Consider the following 25062-nt stretch of genomic DNA (forward strand, 5'->3'; position numbering starts at 1 on the left):
CCCATGAGCCTGGATGTAAAGGAAACAAACTTGGTTCGCCGATTCGGAGCCAGCAAGATCATCCAGCGCTTCATTTCACTTCTGCATTGGGAATAAAACAGGAGAGAGAGCGGCAATCAGTGTTTTCCATGTAATTTGGAAAGGGTCCGTGGAATCTGACTTGCCACATAGGAGTCTACAAGTGACTTGCAAAAATTTACAAACATAAAGCACAAATAAATCCACTTTCTGCATTCTGTGCCATTCCAGCATTTCTGTCTTACTGCCCCTGCCCCTACTTTAATGGTAAAATCCATGTGTTCTCTCTCCCTTTCCTGTCAGCTAAGTCAGTTAAGTGTCACTCATTCACGCATCCTGACTCATGTTCTCCCACTCACTGGTTAGAAAGTCATGCACAAGCGAAGACAATAAGGAGTTCAAGGCAAATCCATGAACTCTACTGAAAGAGCTCAGCCATGTTTCAGAATCCCTTGACAGAAGACTCATTCCTCTATCCCATTTTTCACCTTCGTTTTTCATGTATTATTTTCTATAAATTCCTGGAACAGTCATTCCCTTTCTTAGGGTTAAAGTGGATATGATATGGGAGATCTGGGATGCTTGTGTCCCTGAGAAGAACAGGGGTCCAGGGAGAAAGAAAGTTTAACCACCTTCTTTGTCTCCCTTTTTGCAGTTTAAAGAACAATAGGTTTGGGGTCTCTGGCTAGTCTCAGTGACTGCAGGGTTTCCTGAGCCAAATTCCCTTTCCAGTAATAGCTTTGTGGACAAAAGTGAAAAGGAATATGTTCTCCATGTTCTTTTGGAGTCACGAAATTTGAGCTCAAGGGGTGAAGCCATCTGTAGCAATCACACAGGGTCCCCGGACGTTTCACTGTCTATTGATCCCTGTGCCACCACTTTATTTCTCACTGCCACCACCCAGGCCCTACCTGGTACAATACTGAGTCCAGTCAGGGTTAAATTGGAACATAAACTTCTGTTTGTTTATTTATTGCAGTTTAACAAGCGTGTGGTTTCATAAATGGTATCGGTCAATTACATTCATGGAGTGCCTATCCAGACCTATAACTTTTGCTACCTGCTCTCACTCACTAAACTGTTGGATTCCAAGCCTTTATCAGGAGAAACTGGCAACTCTCCCAGGCACCCGGCTTGGTCTCCTGTTGACCTCCCGGTCTGCTTTCCCGGCAGGATCCAGGCAGAGGTCGCGATAGGCGATCCTTCTCAGCGTGAGAAGAACACACCCCTCTTTCCTGCCCCCCCGGCAGGGGAAAGAGATAGACAGAAACGTATTTACATGGCTTTATTTCTGTCTTTGCAGAGTTACAAAAAACATGTCTGCTCTCTTCAAACTCCAGCAGACAGCTGAACAAACACTTCCTGTGCAGCTCATATTACACTCTGAGCTAATTCCGGTGCTGTCTGTTTCCCACAGACACTCCCAACATCATGTGACTTTTCCAAGCAATCAGCTTGCAGCAGCATTGCTTCTATATTGTAACATAAACCACCTCTCAGATATTTACTTGTCTTCCTAGCCCCTAACTGTTCCTGACTCAGCTACACTAACTCAACCTACCCACAGACTCTATCCCAATTCACTCCCACTCCAACCAACCACCCAACTCCCAACAAACGCCTCCCTTCGCCCCTCCCAGAGCTGGTTTTATAGTCCCTCTGACTCCACCCCCTGGGTTCTGATTGGGTAACCTGTTTTAACTATTTCACCTCCAGCACTCTCATATGTTAACGTCACACCACTTCCTTGTTCATTCTCTGAGTTAAAGAGCAGCTTTAGGGTCAAAAAAAGTGGGGGGGAGCATGCAGAAACTTCTTCAGTCTACTGGAATCATTGCGTAGGCTGGATAGCTTTTGCTGCTGCTTCTCTGCTCAAGCCAGGCACTTCCGGGTTTAAGCAGAGGAGCAGCTGAGGTTGTGGTTGTCTTTGTCGCTTACTCCAGGGAACCAGGAAGGGAGCGAGGGACAAGGTTTTTACAACAAAAGGAAGAAATATTTTCTCCTATTTCCCATGTCCTCCATCTGCAACAGTTTGTTGGTAATGCACGTTAACTGAATAAATTCTCTGCTCAAATGGGTGTTGGACTAGAAAGAACACTTCAAGTGCCAACTTTTCTTAATCTATCGTTAGCAACATGCTTAATTTGGAGCAGAAATAATGCTTCCCGCACTGCTAGGTGTGAAATTTTGCAAAGAAGCGCTGGAAAGAAATAAAGTTTTGCATCATGCAGGATTTGGGGCAACAGTATGAAGGATGAACCCATTTGAATATGCCATCTGCACACTGGGAGGATGGATATTATTATTATTAATTATATTTACATACCGTCCTTCATCAAAAGATCTCAGGGCAGTTAACAAGATAGTTACTACCATCTGTTTCTAAGCTTCTGTACCTTCCAAAATGATATATTTTAGGTACGTAACATTTATTGTGCTTAGCACATAGGCAGTTACAGTTTATATTCCTATAGGATTACTTGAAAACATACTGCAGTATTTCCTGGGGTCCATGCATTTAATAATCTATAAATTGTCATTCATGCAGGACAAAATGAGGACAGAGTTGAGGGAAGGCAGAATTCAAATGCAGTTTTGGAGCAGATTTCTATGGTCAACATACCTGGGGCAATATTTTTGCCATTAGTTCAATCAGCCAGAATTCAGTCTTTGGGTGTTTCAATATATTCACTCCCTTGGGTGTTTTCTCCACCACTGGTGTGTGTGTGTGGAGGCGTGAATATTTTGTTCACAGCTACAGTATGAGTTCATAGGACAAACAAGAAGCCTCCTTTGACATCAGCCTGCCTTTCCCTCTTTGTCTGCATTAGGGAGGGCAAATTCATTCTAGTTATGTGGGAGGGACTGGAGACTGCATTTCCTGTACACAAGCAGACTATATGACAGAATCACCAGTGCTGGGAAACAAATTACCCTAAAGCGTTGCAGAAGACAGAGCTATGCAGGATGTTGACAAGGGGCAAGTGAACTCACTATCAACACTGTCATTTAGAAGACAGTCCCCATCAAACATGATGCCTATTGATCAATGTCTGTGCCTGCTTATAAAGATAGGTAAAGTCAGCCCAAGAGCAATAATAGTTCAGAATCTATTGTAACAAAGTGCAATGGGATCATGCGCACAATCTACAATTTTTCCAGATATTGCCTCGTTATGCTTACTGTGATGATGCCTTTAGCATGTAGCTGACTTCGCGGTCATCTGCATTTTCCAGCAGTCTCAGGATGAAGACATTTGCCAAGCTCTGCCCTTGGTCTTCCAGCTCCTCCACCCGCAGAAGTCCTCGTGGGGCAGAGTCAAACACCTGATATTTGTCACTGAGAGAGAAAAGAAAGGTGTCAGAAACACTAGTTATAGCCTAGGCTGGGGTATAAGCAGGGCCTAAAAGATGGGGCAGAGAAATAGGTTACATTTCTCATAGGCAAAATATTCTTTCTGAAGAATGTATGGCTTAGTGTTGAAGGAGTAAACTACGCCTGAAACTGTTATCTGGGATAACAAAATCTTGCTAAGCATGCTCGGGAAGAGATTATTTGCATCTGAAAAGGGACAGCAGAGAAAGGAGGAGTTAATTCTTCTTGAGTCATATACTTTCTTCTGAGACTTTCCCCAAGGCAGCTGTTTAACCCCCTGCCAGTGTTCCATAGTCCTTTTTTTTTTTTTTTTACAAACATGAAGTGATTAGAAGGGGGAAAGTTAGGCACACAGTTCCCTTACGACCCTCCTCTGATGCAAGTTTTCTCTTCTCAAGGACAGAATGCATCGTATTTTTATTCTACAGATGAGGAACATGTGATCTCCAGATGTTGTTGGACATCAACCCTGACCAGTGTCTCTGCTGGCTGAGACCAACAACCTTTGCAGAGTCACAAGCTCTTCACCCCTGCTTTAGTCCTTGCCTAACAATTTGAAGGGGGGATGGGATGCAAAGGTAAATAATTGTCTATTTTAAAAACCCAGAACAACAGAATAAACATTAATTCTTTACTATGAGTGCTGAAAATTCGTCTACAGCTGCTTGGGCAGCACATCAATAGATTAAATTAACAATCAGAAACTATCTCTGGCAGGATTGAGACTGAACCAACTGAGGCTGAATAAACATAGTACAGCTCAAATTTTGTTCCTCTCTTTTTCAAACTCACCTAGATATTTGTCTGCAGATCACTAGCAAATCATTGAAGAGGAACAAGTAGACTTCTCTGAAGAGTTTCTTTGTGCGGAGGGTACGTGATGTTTTGGGGCCATTCATTTGCTGCAGTTCTCCCTGCTTTAGCAGCCAACGGGAGTGAGAGATGATGGGCACAGACTAACGAAGGAAACAAAATAATAATCAGGAGCACTGCAACATAGCATCTTATGGCAATCCCTCTGAATTCACTGCAAAGGAAAGCTTTAAAAATAGACTATACAGAAGCTATGGATCCAGGTAGAACCTAACAAGAGCCTGCCCATCGACTCCAGTATCCTGTTCTCACAGCGGCCAAACAGATGCCAGTGGGGAAACCATAAACACAAAAGCACTATCCTCTCCTGGGGTTTCCAGCAACTGTCAATGTTCTCTTAAAATTAATTTGTGTCTGTCAACTGGGGGGAAAATGTAAAATGCTGATCAGCAGTATTTAGCATCCCTTTAAGATACCAAAATATGAGAAAGTGGTTTTTGTCAAAGTCTGGCTTTATTGCAGAGGACTTCGTTCATATATAAAGAGAAGAATACGACTTCGTTCCTATTTAGCAGTATCTATCAGGCAAGGTACTGGAAGAGAAGATTCAACTAAAAAGATATCAATTAAAGTATATGAAACACTATTAGACCCAATATGACCTGAAAGGAAAGACAGAGATGTGACCCAGAACTTACTACAAATCATCTGTGCATAGCCAAAATTAATTTAGCAGTGAATTTCAAAAAAGCTATCACTCCTTGGCTTAAAATCTGTTTAAAGAGGATCTGCGAATAGCCGAGATTGCCAAAATTACAAATTATATCAGGCTCAGGGAGTAATGCCAAGTAGATAATTTTGTGGATAGTGTTTGTTCAACACAGTAATGAGAAGTTTAACAACAGCAGCCAACTGCATGTTGTCTTTTCTTTATTGTAAAAGTTATAACTTTTTGGCATGCTCATATTCCCCCCTTTTCCTCCTATTAACCTGTGAAATACTTAATAAAAGTAACATTAAAAGTTGGCTCTCTGAAGATGTATATAATGAGAACAAAATACATGGTCGTTGCAGATCATCAAAGGAAATTAAATTATCCATTGGAAACTTTGAAGTCTCATTCTAAGCAAAAGGACAATAATGACGAGTGGGATATGTTTTGACATATCTTGCCTCAAAAGCCTCTTTAGATTAATTTAAACAAAATTCACACCACACAGCTGGCCTGCAGCACTCGTAAGAAAATTATACAAATAAAAAACAGATAAACGAGCTGGAGGAGAGCTCCACAGAGCTATATTAGTCAGCACTGAGTTAGAAAGAATACAAGTGACAGGGAATGGCTCAGCATGCATAATCACTGCACGAATTCTACATGATCCAGTCATTGGAGCAGGGAACATGGGTAGCCAGGCAACTTACTGAAGCAGCCAGGCAGACTGAACCCTGACTTGCAATAAAAAAGGGCACCAAAGCTAGGACTGACTAAATTAGATCAGTGGTTGTTTAATATAATCATTAGGGGCAACAGTTTTGCTAAAAATTCATCATTGCCCTGTAACATATATCTGTTCCTCTCCTTAGGACTTAGCCTACATTTTTACCTTGATCTTAAATTCTAGCATTTTCTGGATGCTGATCATCTGTTCTGTACGGCTCATCTTCCTAACACCTTCGTTGCATGCCTTCACCACCTAGAAGAGACCAAGAAGTGAGAGTATATCAGAAACATGATTCCTTGTCCCAGGGTTGAAAATTGGAACCCCAATGAGAACAGATTGAATGAGGTGGAAGTAGAAAAGCATGTTTAACTTCATTCAGAAGTGGTTCTGTAAATAAAAGCGCAACGTCGACAAGATTTTAATAATAAACTTGTTCACGTCAAAGTGTCACTGAAGAGGCTTAACTCATATGAAGGAAATCAAAGCATTGTTCACCCCAGTAAGATAAGGGGGGACATGCACCCATGGATGAAGGGGAATGGGTTCCAACTCTATTATTACTTAATAAGTAATTATTATTAATTACTATTAATAAAATAGTAAGCAAGAATCACCTGAGTTGAGGCTTACTAATGCTTACTTTGGTTCCTGGTTAGAAAGAGGAAGGGCTATAGCTCAGTGGATTTCATAGTTTTATACAGTCAAGACATTTCTGATTTAATATAAACCATAGAGAAGCTTTCAAATTCTACTATAGTCCAAATGGTGGAACCAAGCCAAAATGGAATGGAACTCAGGTTTACTAGACTGGTCAGTTCTATCACAAATTCAGAAGCTTTCAACAATGCAGCAGGTTGTGTTTCACATTCCTAGAGGTATTTGTGCTATCAACTGCTGATGACATCATCACATTTTGGCAGCCTCACAGCAGGGCTGGGGGAGGGGCAGGGGCCCTAATTTAGCTCACAATATAGTTTTCCCTAAACCATGTCCATCTGCCCCACCCCTGGCATAATTTGTGACATCAGGTGGAAGGAAGGTAAAGGCGTTGCCTTCACTTTGAAGTGCATTTCCGAGTGGCTTCGCACCCCAGCTTGCTGCATCATTGAAGACTCAGGAACAATTCTACTAGGCTCATGTCTGAAAGTGGGGCCTATGTAATTCAGCAGGCAGGTAGAGATAGAAAATGAGGGTCCACTAAAAGTTGGCTCGAGAGGAATCAGGATCCACTTGATCCCAATGACACTGGACTGGAGTTATGATCTGGCCCACTTCATGGAGGGGAACATGTGTTTACCATCTTTGTGTGTTGCCTCTCTAATTGCATTTGTGAGTATACCAAGTATAGTAAACATTTGTGTGTAGCCTACACACTACATGGTCCATTCCAGATTATTTCCATGGGATTGATCATATGAGTTTGGTCTAGGTGCATTGGCTGCATGAAGATCTTCTGTATCCATGTGAACATGCAGGGACAATGGAAGTTGGGTGGCTTCTTTATGTGGGCTGATGCAATCCCCTGCATGTGGTAAGACTGGTTCAGACTCATGTTAAAAGTATACTGTACTTGGCCTAACCTCAAAATATATAACTAGACAGGCAACACACATGATAAGAAGCCTCGTAGAAATGGAGTTCAAAAGGAGCTGAAGCACTAATAAAAAGGTATATTATGGCACACGTGATTTTGGGTCAGAAAAATAAGTTTGTACTCTTGGATAAAGTCTGACCTACTAACAGTCTGCTTCAGGTGGCAGCTAATTAAATCACTGCTCTCTGTGGAATCTATCACCTTCAAGTGTCTGACTACAGCTTTTACACTCTGAAATCTGAAGCAACTCTTTCTTGGATATTATTTCTTCCAGATGTCCTCATATACCAGATACATATGATTAAGCATTAATTTCAAAGTCATCCTATTAACGCAAGGACTAATGCCTGCACAGTGGGACTAGCTCTCCCTCTCCTTTCCCTACATGTCCCACCCCCAAATCCACTCTGGAGGGTAGGGGGGTTCTTCAAAACACATGGGGGGGGGGACGACAGAGGTGCCAACTTAAATAAAATACTGGGAGGCAGGTAAACCCCACCCTGCATAATCAATCACATGACACGGCACACACACACCATTTGAATGCCAATGGCCAGCAACTTTGGGAGGGGCACAGAGGCAGAGAAGAAGTCCCATTTGCTCCGAAAAATCCTAAATATTCTGACAAGGCAGATGAGACTTACTGTTTCCAGTTCCTTGTGAGCCTCAAGGGCAGTGATTTCACGTTCAGACTTTTCCTCCACTTTCTTCAGGATATTCTGTACAAGATGAAGGAAGGTTGTTATTATACATTTCCATAAACAGGCTCTACTTGAACACGTGTAGAAAAATGGAGAGAGGAATCAAAATCTTCTTCCTTTTGACAATTACATTATGGGCATAAAAGGATACATTTCCTTTATAAAAGCTAGCCAGGAAGGGCTGGGCGATGGGCTTCGTGGGGTGGTGAATGCTTCCCTCCGTGAGGGAGCCTTCCCAGACCCGCTGAAAGAGGCGGCTATCAAACCGCTTTTTAAAAAACCATCTTTAGATTTGGCCAATATGGCCAACTATCGCCCAGTCTCAAATCTTCCATTCTTGGGCAAGGTGATTAAGCGAGTGGTTGCTGAACAACTCCAGGCACGCCTGGAAGAAGCGGATCATTTGGATCCCTTCTAGTCAGAATTCAGGCCTCATTATGGGACTGAAACTGCCTTGGTCATACTGGTCAATGATCTCCGGCGGGCTAGGGACAAAGGTAGAGCTGTTTCCTAGTTCTGCTGGATCTCTCAGCGGCTTTTGACACCATCAACCATAACATCCTTCTGGACCATCTAGAGGGGCTGGGAGCTGGGCACTGTTATACAATGGTTACGTTCCTTCCTCCTGGGCTGTGTTCAGAAAGTGGTGGGGGGGGGGTGAATGTTCAGACCCCTATGCTCTCACTTGTGGGGTGCCTCAGGGTTCTGTCCTCTCCCCCATGTTTTTCAACATCTGCATGAAGCCGCTGGGAGAGACCATCAGGGGGTTTGGGTTCATCAGTATGCGGATGATACCCAGCTCTACCTCTCTTTCAAATCAGAACCAGTGAAGGCAGTGAAGGTCCTGTGTGGGTGTCTGGAGGTGGTTGGAGGATGGATGGCGGCTAACAGATTGAGGTTGAATCCTGACAAGACAGAAGTACTGTTTTCGGTGGACAGGAGGGGGCAGGTGTGGAGGACACCCTGGTCCTGAATGGGGTAACTGTGCCCCTGAAGGACCAGGTGCGCAGCCTGGGAGTCATTCTAGACTCACAGCTGTCCACGGAGGAGCAAGTCAATTCTGTGTCCAGGGCAGCTGTTTATCAGCTCCATTTGGTATGCAGGCTAGCTGCCCGCAGACTGTCTCGCCAGAGTGGTGCATGCTCTAGTTATCTCTCGCTTGGACTACTGCAATGCGCTCTATTTGGGGGCTACCTTTGAAGGTGACCCAGAAACTACAACTAATCCAGAATGTGGCAGCTAGACTGGTGACTGGGAGTGGCCACCGAGACCACATAACACCATTCTTGAAAGACCTACACTAGCTCCCAGTACATTTCCAAGCACAATTCAAAGTGTTGGTGCTGACCTTTAAGGCCCTAAATGGCCTCGGTCCAGTATACCTGAGTGTCTCCACCCCCATCATTCTGCCCGGACACTGAGGTCCAGTGCTGAGGGTCTTCTGGCAGTTCCCTCACTGCAAGAAGCCATGTTACAGGGAACCTGGCAGAGGGCCTTCTCGGTAGTGGCACCCGCCCTGTGGAATGCCCTCCCATCAGATGTCAAAGAGAAAAACAACTACCAGACTTTTAGAAGACATCTGAAGGCAGCCCTGGTTAGGGAAGATTTTAATGTTTAATAGACTATTATGTTTTAATATACTGTTGGAAGCCACCCAGAGTGGCTGGGGAAACCCAGCCAGATGGGCAGAGTATAAATAAATTTATTGTTATTGTTATTGTTACCCACAAGAAATGTTCCTTGGTGGCTTTTCCCTCCCCATTAAAGCTCTTCAGTCTCTCAGTGACCTCAATTTAAGACATGGCAAGGTGGTACTGATATATGGGAAGAGTAAAACCCTGTTATACCTGTACCAGCAGCTTCAGCCTTGTGATCCTTTGAAAAGGCAAAATCAAGAACGATGAGAAAGGCAGGCCTTTGCATTTCGGATCCAGTTCCAAATGTGAGATCACCTCCCGGAAAGCTGGCTTGTCCTGGCTGACAGCAGAGACAGATGGAGAGTGGTGTTTTGTTATTTCATTCAGTTTTAAACTTGTGTGAGTAACCGACATGTTCTATGTGTGTTTTAATTTTCACAACACTACCTTCCCCTCAGGGTTGGAATATGGCTTTGTTCTCATTTTTTTACAATTTGGGGGAGGGGCATATTAGCACTAAGTGGATTTTGGTTTGAAGTTGGGTCTATTAATAGTATTTGGGAATGGAAAAATAGGCTTTTAATGTGCAAGCCGGAGTAATGCTTTTACATGTGTAGCACATACAAACTTAGCAGCATATGCTGGGTGTGTGGGTGGGTGTGAATGGGGTGTGTGTCCAAGTAGATGAGTCAGAGGCATAATTATATATCTTTACACAGTTGGATTGTTGCAGTAAGGTGAAATACATATAGTCATAGGAACAAGGCCTTCCATCAAGTGATTTAACCGAGGTAGGCCTAGCTGGAAATGACAAGAGGAAAAACTCATCTGGCATAAACTGGAAGCATCTCAGACTACTGGAGAGCTGCCAGGATCTGTCACAGCTACAGCTAGTGTGAATTCAGTGCTACAGAAAGGCACACGCTCTTTAGCTCAGATTATTTGGTTTCTCACTGACAAAAAAGGCTATTAATGTGAGGGAACTTTCTATTTATAACAAATACCAATATTCATAACTAATACCAAATATTTAGAAGCTTCTGGAACACCCCCATACCCACAAATGATTAATTAGCACAGTTCATAGGAAGAAACATACAGGTCCGAGCACCAGCATGATAAAACAACTCAGGCCACAATCAGACCCCAGCTCTATTTATTGCATTTATTAGTTGTTTTTTTCATGAGAAGTGACCCACAGCAACTCACAAAATGCTACGAACGTTAAAACCAAGTATGAAAAAAACGAAATGAAACGAAACCCTATCCATAATAAATATAAAAAGGAAGGTCCAACATAACACACCCCACTAAAAAATAAGCAACAAAGAGGGCACAAGTATGCCTAATACGCTCCAAATTAAGGGCTGAAAGTCTAGGGGGAATAAACCTTTTTGCCTGGCACCCAACAATAGATCATTATGGTGCCAGGAGTACCTCCCTAGGCAGAGCATTCCACAAGCAAGGAGCCACCACTGAAAATGCCTGTTCTCGTGTTGCCTCCATCCACATCTCCCCTCAGAGGAAACACATGAAGAAGGGCATCCAATGATGAATGCTGGGTTCATGTGGGGAGAGGAAGCCCTTGAGATATTGTGGTCCTGAGGCACACAAGACTGTTAAAAGCATAGCAATAACCACTGAGGATGCTGTTCCTGGTGTGGTCCAGCTAAGGTTTTTGTTTTTCTGGAGCAGAAGGAGGAAAGAATGGAACTAGCAATTGAATTGGTCCTGGAACTGAGAATGGTATGACCATTCACCACATATGTGACTGAGAAAATACCGAACCAAACTTCTACATTAGCTTTTTCTGAAAGAGTTCAAGCTGACTTCATATTCCTGTCCTGTTGTGCTATTGCCTTCTATTAACGCTGGAACATAGGTGAACTTTTGCTTTGCTCCCAATAGTAGATTGGTGCCTCTCACATTCACAATTTGAAAATCAATTCATTGTCCTTCAGTGCCTTGACCAGGATGTCAAAGAGTGCTGAAGCACTTGCACTATGCTAACTTTTAAGTCTATGCTTGGTCTTACTGACACCTTCTTCTCCACCATACGTCTTTTCCAGTGTTGTCTATATTCAGTCTGTCAAACGGAAGGCAAATGGGATTCTAATCCTTTGTCATCACAGACCTCTAAGTATGCTGATCTAGTCACCTACTATTAAATAATTGACTAGGAGTTCCTTTAGTGAGAACAAAGACTGAATGGTGAGGAGAAGAAAAGGAGCAAGATTGCTATCGTTTCCTAGCATTCATAAAACAGCCTAGCTGCTGGTTAGAAGCAGTCCCCAAGGTCTGCTTCTATAGGGAATTAATTTGTTTAAGGATTTATCTCTCTTCCTTTGAGCATATTAAAATTCTATCTATACAATGAAAGCTAGGAATGACTAAATTGCATGATGAGTTATTAGGTTTTTTCCCACCTTACTAGAATAGTTGTAGCTTAATAGCTTACTTAACTCTACTCACTTTCTTGGAAGAAACAAAGTGGCCAAAATAAACATGAAAAAGAAAAAGTATTGAGCTAAAGAGTGGAAAATTTCTGAAACATTCAGAGCATTCAAGTAAGCAGCTAAACATTTCCCAGCTTTCATGATCCTTTTAAAGTATTTTTATCTTAATGCTTTGGAGGCTTCCAGACAGCTTCTTCTCCTTTGCGAAGGAACCAGATATATAATGCGGGTACATTGAGAAGACTCATTACAAATCCTAGCAGACTACTATCAATAAATTTAAATTATGAAAACATCCGAAGCAGATTCCCTAATCCAATTCAGCTATACTTGACACAAGGACTATAATAAATGAGCATTTTTAATTTTTAGACTATAAACTTAAACACACTTACTAGAGAGTAAGTTCCATTGAACAGAGTGAGATTTACTTCCAAAATTTAAATTATGAAAACATCCGAAGCAGATTCCCTAATCCAATTCAGCTATACTTGACACAAGGACTATAATAGAATCATAGAATCATAGAATCATAGAGTTGGAAGAGACCACAAGGGTCATCGAGTCCAACCCCCTGCCAAGCATTTTTAATTTTTAGACTATAAACTTAAACACACTTACTAGAGAGTAAGTTCCATTGAACAGAGTGAGATTTACTTCCAGGTAAACACACACAGGATTGCATGGGCAAGGAGAAAGGCTGCAATTCTATGCGCATTTACTTGATGGGAGTAAAAGGTACTGAATACAGTAAGACTTCTGAATAAACATGCACAGGATCATAGTGCTCAAGATTCTTCATTATTCAAAGAGCAAGCTTAGCTTTAAGTAAGAATTCCAGGAGTTTCACATCTGAAATCTGTTACAGATCAGAAATTATTCCCTTTATTGTAAGAAACTTTGCCTCTTTTCACTTTTTTTTTAAGGCTTTGAATGGAACTTGGAGGAAGTGAGGTTGCTGAAATAAATTAAGGTTGTAAGTGGATTGTAATTTTAAATTGCTTCCACTTCATCATAAGCAAGGGGGACATAAAAGGTTGGCAGTTCAACACTGAAAAATCTTTAGACAAATTGCACATGCCATAAACGCATTCGCATGCTTCAAAATAATCTTGCCCGATAGAAAACCATTAGAACAGACACAACTATGGATAATTTCATACATTTGTCTTGTAATGATGGCATCAACCAGAACAATCCTTCCAGTGCAATAGATCATTTATAACGGTCAGACATAGTCACCCAGTGGAAGATGCATGTTTGAAAATTGTGCATAATGTCAAAAATAACTCACAACTGATTGCATACCAAATGCCAGCTTTCTGCCTAGTTATCTCCTTTCCAGTGGGCAATGGGATTACACTGTGAACACCCAAGCACATTTTGGAGAAAAGTTTCTATTAAGCATGGGTGAAAATTCTTTCCCCCCCCGCACCCCGGTGTGCTAAACCATTTGGCATCTGTTGTCTAATTGGTCAGTCTCAGTTGATTGGTTTTACTAAGCAAGCCATGACTGAATAATTGCACTCACAGAAGTTGCTTATAAGCTCTCTCCTGGTAGGTTTGGTTGGAGACATAGGTTACATACACCGAGAAATGATTAATGGTGTGCTGATAGACAATGTCGCAGACATCTGAGATCACAATGTTCTCTTCTACTCGCTTCTCAAGGTCCAAGAGGAAACTAAATAAGAAACCCAGAATTAATCATTGACATCAGTGTCCACAACAGACATAGCCAACAAACACAAATAATTAAAATAGAGGCTTCTGCCACATTCCACTCCCCCTCTTTTTATTTTTATAGATAAAAAATAGATTTTGAAATACTTTTGGCTATGAACCAAATGAAGCATTTTGTTCAAAATTAATTCTGCTAGTTTTTCCAAAACTCAGAGAGCGTATCAACCAAGCTAATCTTTGGCTATCAGTTTTGAGACCAGTCCAGTTATTTTCATTCTGTTTTAATAGAAGAGGTCTAACTAATAAGTGGTACAACGTCAACAATAATTTGATCTTGGACCGGCTTCTCAGAGTGAGACATGCTACCCTCTAGGGGAATTGTGGAGAATTTCACGTAGTTGAAAATAGTTATTGATTAATCCTTGGCAATGACATTTTATGAAGGAAATTTTTATTCCTCCCTCCCCCCCACCCCAGAGATCAAGCAAAATGGGAGATATGTGGCTATATGTGTACACTTTTGTAGACACACCATGGCTACTAGCTATGATGGTTATGTTCTGCCCTGCACAATTGGAGGCAGCTATGCTTCTGAATACTAGTTGCTGGAAACCACAGATTATGAGAGGGCTCTTGTACTTGAATCCTGATTGCTGGTTTTCCACAGGTGTCTGGTTGGCCACTGTGAGAAAAGGATGCTGGACTAGATGAGCCATTGGCCTGATCCAGCAGGCTCTTCTTAAGTTAAATGTATACATGAGACAGAAAGTGCCTGATTTCCAGGAAGAGAATGTAGCTTTTTCCTATGTATAGGTGAGGAAAGGAATAAGCATGTAGAAAAATGCATGCAAGTGACTGTGGTATGCATGTCGTGGGTGGCACTGAGGTTTAAACCACTGAGCCTCTTGGGCTTGCCTATCAGAAGGTCGGTGGTTCGAATCCCCATGATGGGGTGAGCTCCCGTTGTTCTCTCCCAGCTCCTGCCAACCTAGCAGTTCGAAAGCACACCAGTTCAAGTAGATAAATAGGTACTGCTGCAGAAGGGAAATGGTGTTTCCATGAGCACTGGTTTCCGTCACGCCGGAAGCGGTTGAGTCATGCTGACCACATGACCCAGAAAGCTGTCTGTGGACAAACGCCAGCTCCCGGAGCATGAAAGTGAGATGAGCACCGCAACCCCATAGTTGCCTTTGACTGGACGTAACCGTCCAGGGGTCCTTTGCCTTTTGCATGCCATAACAACAATAAATAATATGGCTTGTCTCTAATTCAGAACTGATCTGAAATTAATTTGGTCCTCAACTAACTAGCAAAATATACACGGAAAATATATATTAATGAAGACATTAACAAAATTTGTATGCACAGAATTGTCACCCTGAAAAGGGTGAGATTTCCCACAAAACCTATCATGCCAAAAATGAGGACAAACCTAAATAATAACAATGACACGGTTGTTGCTATGTGAAGGAACGGTTGTACTCTATTTTCTCCCTGGCATATTTATCCAGTCACCACAACACAAAATGAGTACATACCTAGGCATTACTATTTACCAAAGAAAGGTGAGAAGGACAGAATATGACACAACACATGCTTGGGCCTCTGATCCTGGCATCCTTTATATCTTGCCTACTCTGAGAGGCCTGCAGCACTGGACTGAAATGGGAGGCAAGGCTGCATGACTGTAATGCTGAAGAGCAGCAGTGATCAGTCAAATTTGCAACTTACTACGATGACACCCACACATCTTCCACCCAGGACAATCACCTCCCTATAATAGGGAGGGAACTGTGTTTCCATCTGATTTTAAGGTCTTTTATATGTAATCGCTTTTGGTTCAAAATAAAGGATTATGTATGGGATTCAACAACGATGCTGTTTAAGTCAGTACAGTGGTACCATGGGTTAAGAACTTAATTCGTCCTGGAGGTCCGTTCTTAACCTGAAACTGTTCTTAACCTGAGGTATCACTTTAGCTAATGGGGCCTCCAGCCGCAGCACCGCCGCGCGATTTCTATTCTCATCCTGAAGCAAAGTTCTTAACCCAAGGTACTATTTCTGGGTTAGCGGAGTCTGTAACCTGAAGCGTCTGTAACCTGAAGCATCTGTAACCCGAGGTACCACTGTATAGTTATGGACAATGGTACATTTCTCTAAAGTATAAAAGGGGAGACATTAACTTATAAAGATAATTTACAGAAGCTGAAAACACGAACAGGCCCCACCTATGCCTCCCCAGGGACAGCAACAACAAAATTGAGATTTAATACCTACACATATTAATTGCTAAAAGCCTTACCGCTCACTGACTGCCATGACATCTAGGACATTGGAGAAGAGGATGTGAGCCTCTGAAGGATGTAGAATCTTTTTCAATCGCTCATTTTCCATGAAGTGATATATCAGAAGGTTCAGGCTCTTGTAATACGAAGCTTCTGAGGTAACCAGTTCAAACATGGCCTGCAGAAGAATTCCAAAATTGTACATGAATGATGCACAATATAAGTGAAAGCTCTGAAAGCCTCAGTGACAGGTAGGCAAGTCTAGTATTCACAGTCACAGGGCAAAAGCTCACAGCTCTATAGAGTTACCACCCCGATTACCAAGCCAGACCACACCATATGGATCTGGATGACAACGAACTTTGGGGTGCAGAATTGATGCAGATGGGACTGAACATCCCATCTGGAGTTGCTAATCAAAGTACAGCTACAGCTGAATCAGAACATGTAAGTTTAAAACAACCACAACCACCTCAGAATGCTTTTTCTAAAGAGTTGAAACTTGAGTATGCTACCTGAAATACTTAATTTTCTAATTGTGCAGAAGATATTGTAACAGGGGTGGGGAACATGAGGACCACATTCCTTCCTGGGCCACCACATTCTGGGGGCCACATGCCAGTGGGGGGGGGGGCAGAGGCAAAACTGAGCACAGCAAGGAATGTGAATTTTGCCAATCTCCTTGGCAACAACAGGGATTCATTCCTTCTTTCCTCTCCAATCAGTGACGGCACTGCAAAGACTTTGTCAGTGACATTGTCACACAGCTAAATCTGACAGGCTATATGGTGCTGCGTCATTATCGTGTTTGCTAGTGGAAAAATAGTGCCAAACTGCAAAAAAAAAAAAACAACCAAGGGAGGGCATTTAAAAAAGAGCTTTTGACACCCGACTTTCCACTTCAACAAATAGTGGTGTGCAAAAAATGTGGTACAACACTACAAGCAACATTTTGAATATATCATATTTCCCTAATAGTTTTGTCTTCCAAAAACGTTCCATAAATGTTCATATTAATCAGTTTCTTGCATAACTGCACTCAGTCATGAAAAAGCAGCAAAGGAAGACGAACTCCTAATGTAACATTTAAGTTCCAATTCTTACATAACATTTGTCTTCTGTAGTGAAATACTGGTGGAAAATGCACATGACTTTTGTAGGAGGGAAAGTCTTTGTTAGTCGCCTCATTTTCACATACTTCCCTGCAAAAATCTATTTTGATTTTAATTCTGGTGAAGTATCTTATGTATGTGTTCCTCCAAAGATAATCCTCTGTGGCAGGAAAAAATAATGCTCCAAGTCCAGGATGAGACTAAGTTTTAAATCAAAGCACACAGAAAAGACCAGAGTTTGGATGTGAACTGGAATAGGGTACAACAAAGTATTAAGACTAAAATCACCAAGAAGGAAGAAACATATTTAGAATTGCCAAAAGAAGTGTTCTTGGCCTTCAAGCTCATTCACTGCTTTGAACAGCTCAGTGCTTAGCATCATCATGAATAATTATTTTTACGATATAGTAATACATTTATGAATTCTTATAATTGCTAGATTGTTGTTCCAAGTCTTCTCCCTTACAGTCACATTCTCCATGCTAGACCAGTACAAGAACCTGAGTAATGTCTTCTCTCTGGCTTGTCTCCTCTGCATCTTTCAATTATTTTCGATATAGCTCAAGAATGACATTGGTGATTCATTCTCAACAGATGTTTAGATAATTAAAGCTATCCATCAGTGATATAGTCATTTTTATCAGTATTCCATTAGTTTTCCTTTTCCTGCCTTATAACCCCTAGCAGTTTAAAATATTTCAGCCCACTATCTTGTGCAGTTACTCTAATTTTCAATTAGAACCAGCATTTGTGTTTATTGGAAACCTATATCCCTAATTCCCCCCGCTTTGTCTCACACCAAAACCTGTTTGGACAGGCTTAAAAACAGAAATATGGTGATCCAGATCTAGATTTAGGAACATTGTACTAGCAAATATTTGCTCGCTTTCTTTACAGATGCGTAGTCAATTCTTTCAGCCTTTGTGCGTGTTTCACTATTTTATCTAATATGGATAGTGATAGATTCACCTTTGTCAGCCTTTTCAAAATAACTTTATCACTTACTTTCTAGGCGGTTTACTTTTTCCATCGCTTGAGGACACAACATCCATTCCAATTCATTTCTCGTTGCCTATGGTCTTTTGATGCTTTATAAATCAGAACACTTATATAATTCCCTTTCCTTAGCTTCGTTCAACCAAAATTTGCCTATGTCGCTTTAAGAATGGCCTGTACAGTTTTAGGTATAAATCTTTGTTGGGCACACCAATTCCGTCTCGTTCTGTAGTTGCTGCAGTACGCATAAAGGCCTGAGCCACAATTGCTTCAATGTCACCCTGCGTAAAACAAGGGTAAATAGTTCCCAATAGGTGCAGTATTAGAAGCTGTCAGCACTCTCTAGTGGGATAGGATACAAGAGGCTTGAAAGCAAACTGCCACCCCACTCCAGAAAAACCTCATTTCCCATCATTTTAATCAGCCAGTTCCAGAGCCTCCTTGTGCCAGTGCTGTCAATGTACCACTTGGACTCAATGCTGACCCATTTCAGAGTAGCCAGAACCTTTCATGTTGCCATTAGGGCTAACATTTGGGTCAGCTCCCCTGTACATGTGCCAGATTACATATGGCAACCACATCTGGTTATTATGAGGCATAAAAAATAACAAATGCTTGGAAGTCATTTTAAATTTTCTTCTCTATAAGTTTTATAATTGATTTCAGTACCAGGAGTATATATGATGATGGTTATATTAATCTTGATGTATCTTATAGTGTGGTGGTTTGTTTGATTCTTTTGTTGTTTGTTTGTTTGATTGTGTTTGTTTACTTGTTTGTCCGTCTGTTTTTTCATATGTGTATGTATCTTAAATTAATGAAGATATATTTTAAAAAAACACAAATGCTTTTAACTTTAATTTAATCCTGAATTATGAATATATACCTTTGCACCTTGCTGTGAATCTTACCCACTTCCCCTATCGCTATGTGCACCTCCCTATGAAACCTTAAACAGTACCCTTGATTACTGTACTTCGTTGCAATAGCTCTTTTTCAAAGTTGGCTCTTTCCCCCCCCACCAAACAAAAAGCAGCCCTCATCCTCCATCCTAGGAAGCTCTCATGTCCTAGATAGAACAGGTATAGGCAAATTCGGCCCTCCAAATGTTTTGGGACTACAACTCCCATCATCCCTGACCACTGGTCCTGTTAGCTAGGGATGATGGGAGTTGTAGTCCCAAAACATCTGGAGGACCCAGTTTGCCTATGCCAACTGATCTAGAAAAATTTGTTAAAAGTTGCTATAGGCCACCATTCTAGTTTCATTGTTCTTTGTGGACCATCACAGTGTCTTAAGCTATGGCCTTGAAAAAAGTTGGACCTGTATAACCACGTCTCTTGACTGACATATGCATTAGGCTGGAACATGTTATGTATGATGTCACTGAAAAGGATACTTCTATGTCAAGTTCTCCCCCCTTCTTAAAAAATCTTTAAACTTTGTTTTTTAAAATAATATCAACACCTCAACAACCGTTTTTGGGTTGTTGCATTTTTTGGTATATTTATACAATACATATTTATTTCACAAGTATTACTCTGCTATGGCTCTAGCATCTCTTCTGCCTCTATTGACATTTATTCATTTTGAATTGCTATACTTTAATAGACTTGTTAAAAAATTTGCTATTCCAACTGCAGCACATACTATAAACAAGCATAAGGCACGAAGCTATTTAAATTAAGCCATACTTCATCTCAATCTGCCCCAGTTATGATATGAAAAGCAAGGCGAAGAAAATAATCGCCATCATTAATTCCATAATATCTGCCTTTCAAAGCTCTCAGATTTTGAACTTAAAACATCTGTAGACTTAGAATTACTAAATAGGAAATGATACTAACACTCAGGCTGGTCGTACAAAGTGTAAATAAGAAATGGTTGACCTTTCCTGGGAGCTAAAATCCTTTCTTGGAGCTAGGAGCCTGTCATTACTCCTACAACTCTTCAGCTATTTTTAGACTTAATAAAATCAGCCAAAAACTGGAAAAAAATAGGTCCCTATGGCAGGAATCCTGCAGTTTTGGCAGCAAGGCATAACATCAGACAAACACCAGAGTCATATTCCACTACTCAGATATAACCCTCATTGAGTTCAATGACATTTATGCCCAGGTAAGTGCATATAGGATTGCAGCTATATGTCAACCATGGGGACATACGGTATATAGTGACTGCCCCAGTTTTGTGCCTTGTGGAAGTATGCATACTCTCCACTATTAAAAATAATGCACCAAGGTAACCAAAATGCTGTGCCCAGAAAAGCTGAAATCTGACCATTTTAAGCCTATTTTGTATGTGTACAACCATAAAGATTAGAAATTTCCTTTAAAAACCACGATAGCAGCTGAAATATTCAGGATGCTGAATTCTGAATTCCCAACAATTGCATTGTGCTGTTCTGCATTTACACTATGTATGATTCCACACATTAAAAAGACTCTACTGAATCAAAACAAAGAACATTAGATCAAAACAAAGATCTGTTTAGCCCAGCACTCGTTGTACCACAGTAAAAACCTGCAGACTGTATTTCCTCCAGCTCCTAAATATTCTTTTTCAGATGACTACATCCATACAGAGTATTCCAAATGTGCTCACTGGATTATCCGTATTGAAGAGCATATGTACTTCAATGTATAACAGCTGGTGAAATACGTACTAAACAAAACAGGGCTTCTGCACCTTTAATAGTTATGCAGAAGAGAGGAAATTGCATCTTTCACCCAGGTATTAAAATTGCTACATTATTGTTTGTTTGTTTGTTTGTTTGTTTGTTTGTTATTTGTATGCCCATCTGACTGGGTTGACCCAGCCACTCTGGGCAGCTTCCAACAGAATATTAAAAACACAGTAAAACATCAGACATTAAAACTTCCCCTTGATTCCCCCCGCAATGATTTTTCTTGTATACGTTCAACAGCTCTATTATTTTCTCTTGGCTGGCTCTATTTTTAGCTCTCTGTCTTGTTTATTTTGCTGCATAGCTTACATTTTATTGCTTTTACTTTGATTATAAGCTGCATAGCCCAAAATGAAAAATTAATGAATAGATGTTTGGTGGAAATAACTATTAAGGCAATCTACACAGAAATTTCTGACTGGTTAATAATTTCCTGGAGCCTCTGGCATGCTTCTGAAAAAAACGGTATGACATTGTTTACCTCCTAATTATTAAATAATTAAGTGATAAGTTATGTGTAGTATTTTGATTATAAGTTCAACAATTCTATCATTTGAGATTTTGAAGGACTCTTTAGTGAAAGCCATCCACTCCCAGTGAATGAGTAAATTATGGTTTAGTTTCTCAGTTCATCTAAAAACTGTCATTTCTGAATAAAAGAAAGGGAGCTTCTTCCAACATCTTTCACAATAAGGACTGATGCATTTAATTAATTTGCAATCTCTGCAATTTCTTCCTTTCTTCCTAACAGCAATCTTATAGAGGTTGAAGATGAAAGGGAAGGTTCAAGTTCAATACCATACCACCCAGGACAGAAATTTAGAGGCAGCTTTTTCCTTTCACTCTGTTTCTTTGTACCTGGTTATCAGTTTGGGTTTTGGTTTTTTCTTTCATTCCCTGCCCCCCCCCTTGCATTCAATGGGAAGCAAAATTGCTATGCCGCCTTCAGGGCTGGTCCATCCCTTGCCCTAACAGCCTATTGACAGTAGAGCTTTTTATATACCACAGTGAGAAGCCCTCCATCTCCACGCATGGAGAAGAATATACAAATAATCCAATGGTCCCTCACTCACACTTCTGTAGAGTTTATTACAGCCCTCTCATGCCTTTTTGTCTGCTTTATTGCTTTTGGCGAACTTAAAGACACTTGCATTACCAGTTTTAGCAACTTTAGCCCTGACTTTGTCTTCCATTAAGGTTACTATAGCAGCCCAACCCTGTTCTAGAGGCAGAAACAGGAAGGGATTGAGAAAAAACAGGATGGCAATGACTTTTCAAAAGTAAGGAGAGTAAATTAAAGATTTCACAAAACAATCGCTTTACTAATATCAATGAGATTAACATTAAACTGTGCCGTTTTGTATTAAATGAGTCAACCCACAGAGTTTTCCACTGAAATGTCAGCAGTGCAATGCTCCTTTCATCCACCCTTCCCTGAAGCTGTATTACCTCTTGAAGTTTGATCTCATCTGGCTGGAGAATATTCAGAACACCACTGCTCCTGACTTCTGGAAGATCTTGCCACAAATTAAACCTGGAAGTGGAATTCCTGAGCAAGCATATCTGGGGAACAGCCTTGCTTTCTTCGGTATTTGTGGCTTCTGTCTGTGATGCTGTGTCTTCAGTAGCTGTGCACTCTTCTGCATCTGTCTGTGAATCCTGCAGCCGCCTGGTTTCAATCTCCTGACGTGTAGATTTATCCCGATATTCTTGATACAAAAGCCCTACAAAGCACCAAAGCACACAGATTTGTTCTTTGAATGTCTACTCCTCCAGAGCCATGTCCTGGTCGAGCAACAGTAGTTGCTACTGCACAAATTTTGAATATTGTCTATCCTGGCTGCTTCAGCCAGAACAGTTTAGAAAAAGGAAAGCTGGAATCTGAAACAATGTTAGAGTAGTGATTCCAAATACCTAGTCTCCAGGATTGTGTTTTAAATCAGTATCATCATACAAGCCATTGAAAGATCACTGCAGAAAAAATAGCTCTAGTTGATGCAAGCAAAAGAAAAGCCAAAACTTAGAGTCATTAGCCTATCCAACCTGGGAAATTTCCTCCCCAGTCCCAAATACACTGCTCAATCTGAGCATGAAAAAACCCACCCATTTAGGCTGCAATATTCTAGTCTCTTAGACTAATCTAGGACTAAATATTGCACACTAGCTAAAGCCACCAAATAGCAATTAAGAACAGCTCAACTTAGGCCAAGGTCAGTTGTCATGCTGGTCTAAAATCTAGAGTATAACTTGGAGATTAGGAATGACCTGGACACATGGGTGCATAGTCCTCTCCCTCTTTTGCCTTTCATGGTTTGCAATATCATAGCCTGCTGTGATGTCTAAATTGGACAAACTTTGGCTAATTCTAAACAGGAATTGCTTCTAAACTATTATTTTAAACCATGGTTTGAAATGACTTTGCAAATAATAGTTTAGAAGCAATCTTTGTTTCTGCTAACCAATGTTCTGGTCACAGATGCAAGGGACATGACTTACTGAGAGAACATAATTTCAAATTTTCACTTGATCTGATCCAGCAACTTCACCAACTTGTTGACAATGAAGGAGTATATAATGAAACCTGTAGTATCCCACGATTCGCAATGAGATACAAGGTCTTCCCATAATACACTACATTACCTTCAAAAAACAAACTTTAGCAGCGCAAGAATGCTCCTGCAATTGTGTATCAGGTTGTGCAGAAATATGAGAAATACTTCATAATTAGTATCATACAAGGCCACTGAAAATAGTAATAATATATAGTAACAATAATAACCAAATCCTACTATTTCTTATGGGATTTCAATAATACCACAGCGTTTGACAAAATTTATTTTGGATTTTCACTAGGCCTGCCCTATAAGAGGAGAATAAAATCTTGCACCAGATAAAACTGTAAATCCCATTTTAAATAAATCAAAACACCAGTTTGTGCTAATTTCTTGCGAGCCACTCCCTTCATTTGAAAGTTAAATGCAATTTAAAATTGCTTTCCCCTTCAGCTCCAGTAAGCAGAGAATGGACTTTTTAAAAAGTATATCTATTTCAGTACAATTTTACATTTTACCTAATGTAAAGAAAATCAAAATTGTAACTCATGAACTGCTTCACATACCTCTGTGTCAAGTACTTTAATATTTCTGTATACTAAACTATATTTAGCTTATAATCTTAGATAATACACATGATTTATAATGGGGAAGTGGTATAAGGAACGAGCTTTTCCCCATAGTGTAAGTATATTCAGTAATCGCTTCTTTCTGGAACACTATTCAGAATGGGATTAAAATAGCAGTAGGAGAAACTGTACCTTGGAAACAATGTACTTTCCTGTTAGCTTCCCACACTTAACTGAAAATGAGAGATTACACTTAAATGCATTGTGCTGTTCTAGTGAAATCATACTTGCATAATTCCACTTGAACTATTTTCAAAAGCTGATTATTATTTTTTTGTAAATAATCAAGGCTGTGCTTAGCATTAAACAAAACCATGAGTATGGTTAAGGAATGGGATGGGGGAAAATAATACTTTAGTGATTTTGGCTGGAGACAGTATATATATATTTACTTAGTGACTACGAGAAGGCTTCTTTTCTGAAAGAGAAGCATATACCTTAACTATTTGCTGGTCAGGCAGTATAAAGTTCAATAGAGCTAATAAACAAGTCATAATATTGAAAAGATATAATTATGCCTCTATAGGGATATGGATAGCTCAGCTGGTTAGAACGTGGTGCGGATAACACCAAGGTTGCCGGTTCAATCCCCTAATGGGACAGCTCCATATTGCTGCATTGCAGGGGGTTGGACTAGATGATCCTTAGGATCCCTTCCAGTTCTACAATTGTATGAATGGAACCAGAAGATCATCAAAAATACTCATATATGCTACCAGTTTGCTCAGATATTCCAGATATCTTTTTCTTGAATGTAAAATGGGGTGGGGCTTTTTTATACTGCCGTCATGGAAAGACAAGCTTTGGTCCCCACTTCACAATCCCCCTTTATTTACACCATCCAATATGAACGCTACCGCACTGCAAGTGATAACAACAAGCATAAGGATGATGAGAGCTGGTAAGATGCTAGCAAAGACAGACAGCTCAGTTCTTTTATGAGAAACGATAGCATACACTGCTGCTGGTGGTGCCTTAAATAGTTCAGGAAAAATGCTCTGAAATGATCTTGCTTAGATGGCCTATTTTTGGAGGAAAAATTGTCCTCCAAAAATACTGCTCATAAGTGTCAAGGGTCTTTGG

At 40.6% G+C, this 25062-nt stretch overlaps 1 protein-coding gene across 6 annotated transcripts in view; it reads right to left on the reverse strand.

Moving 5' to 3' along the window:
* Window positions 1-25062, reverse strand: part of NGEF (neuronal guanine nucleotide exchange factor) — a 59500-nt gene that overhangs the window by 3576 nt on the left and 30862 nt on the right. For 4 of the 6 annotated variants that reach the window (XM_083443235.1, XM_083443237.1, XM_083443238.1 and 1 more), the window contains 9 exons: window positions 22248-22522; window positions 16022-16182; window positions 13568-13720; window positions 9791-9920; window positions 7887-7961; window positions 5811-5900; window positions 4186-4349; window positions 3202-3357; window positions 2-81 (listed from right to left, as the gene is read on the reverse strand). In XM_083443235.1, coding sequence (XP_083299361.1) covers window positions 2-81; window positions 3202-3357; window positions 4186-4349; window positions 5811-5900; window positions 7887-7961; window positions 9791-9920; window positions 13568-13720; window positions 16022-16182; window positions 22248-22522 — 1284 coding nt within the window. Of the gene's footprint in view, window position 1; window positions 1092-1502; window positions 3358-4185; window positions 4350-5810; window positions 5901-7886; window positions 7962-9790; window positions 9921-13567; window positions 13721-16021; window positions 16183-22247; window positions 22523-25062 lie in introns of all 6 variants that reach the window. The other 2 variants (XR_014511985.1, XR_014511986.1) reach the window with 1 other exon arrangement.

This window comes from Podarcis tiliguerta (assembly GCF_965153285.1).
Source record: "Podarcis tiliguerta genome assembly, chromosome: 5".
Classification (NCBI taxonomy): domain Eukaryota; kingdom Metazoa; phylum Chordata; class Lepidosauria; order Squamata; family Lacertidae; genus Podarcis; species Podarcis tiliguerta.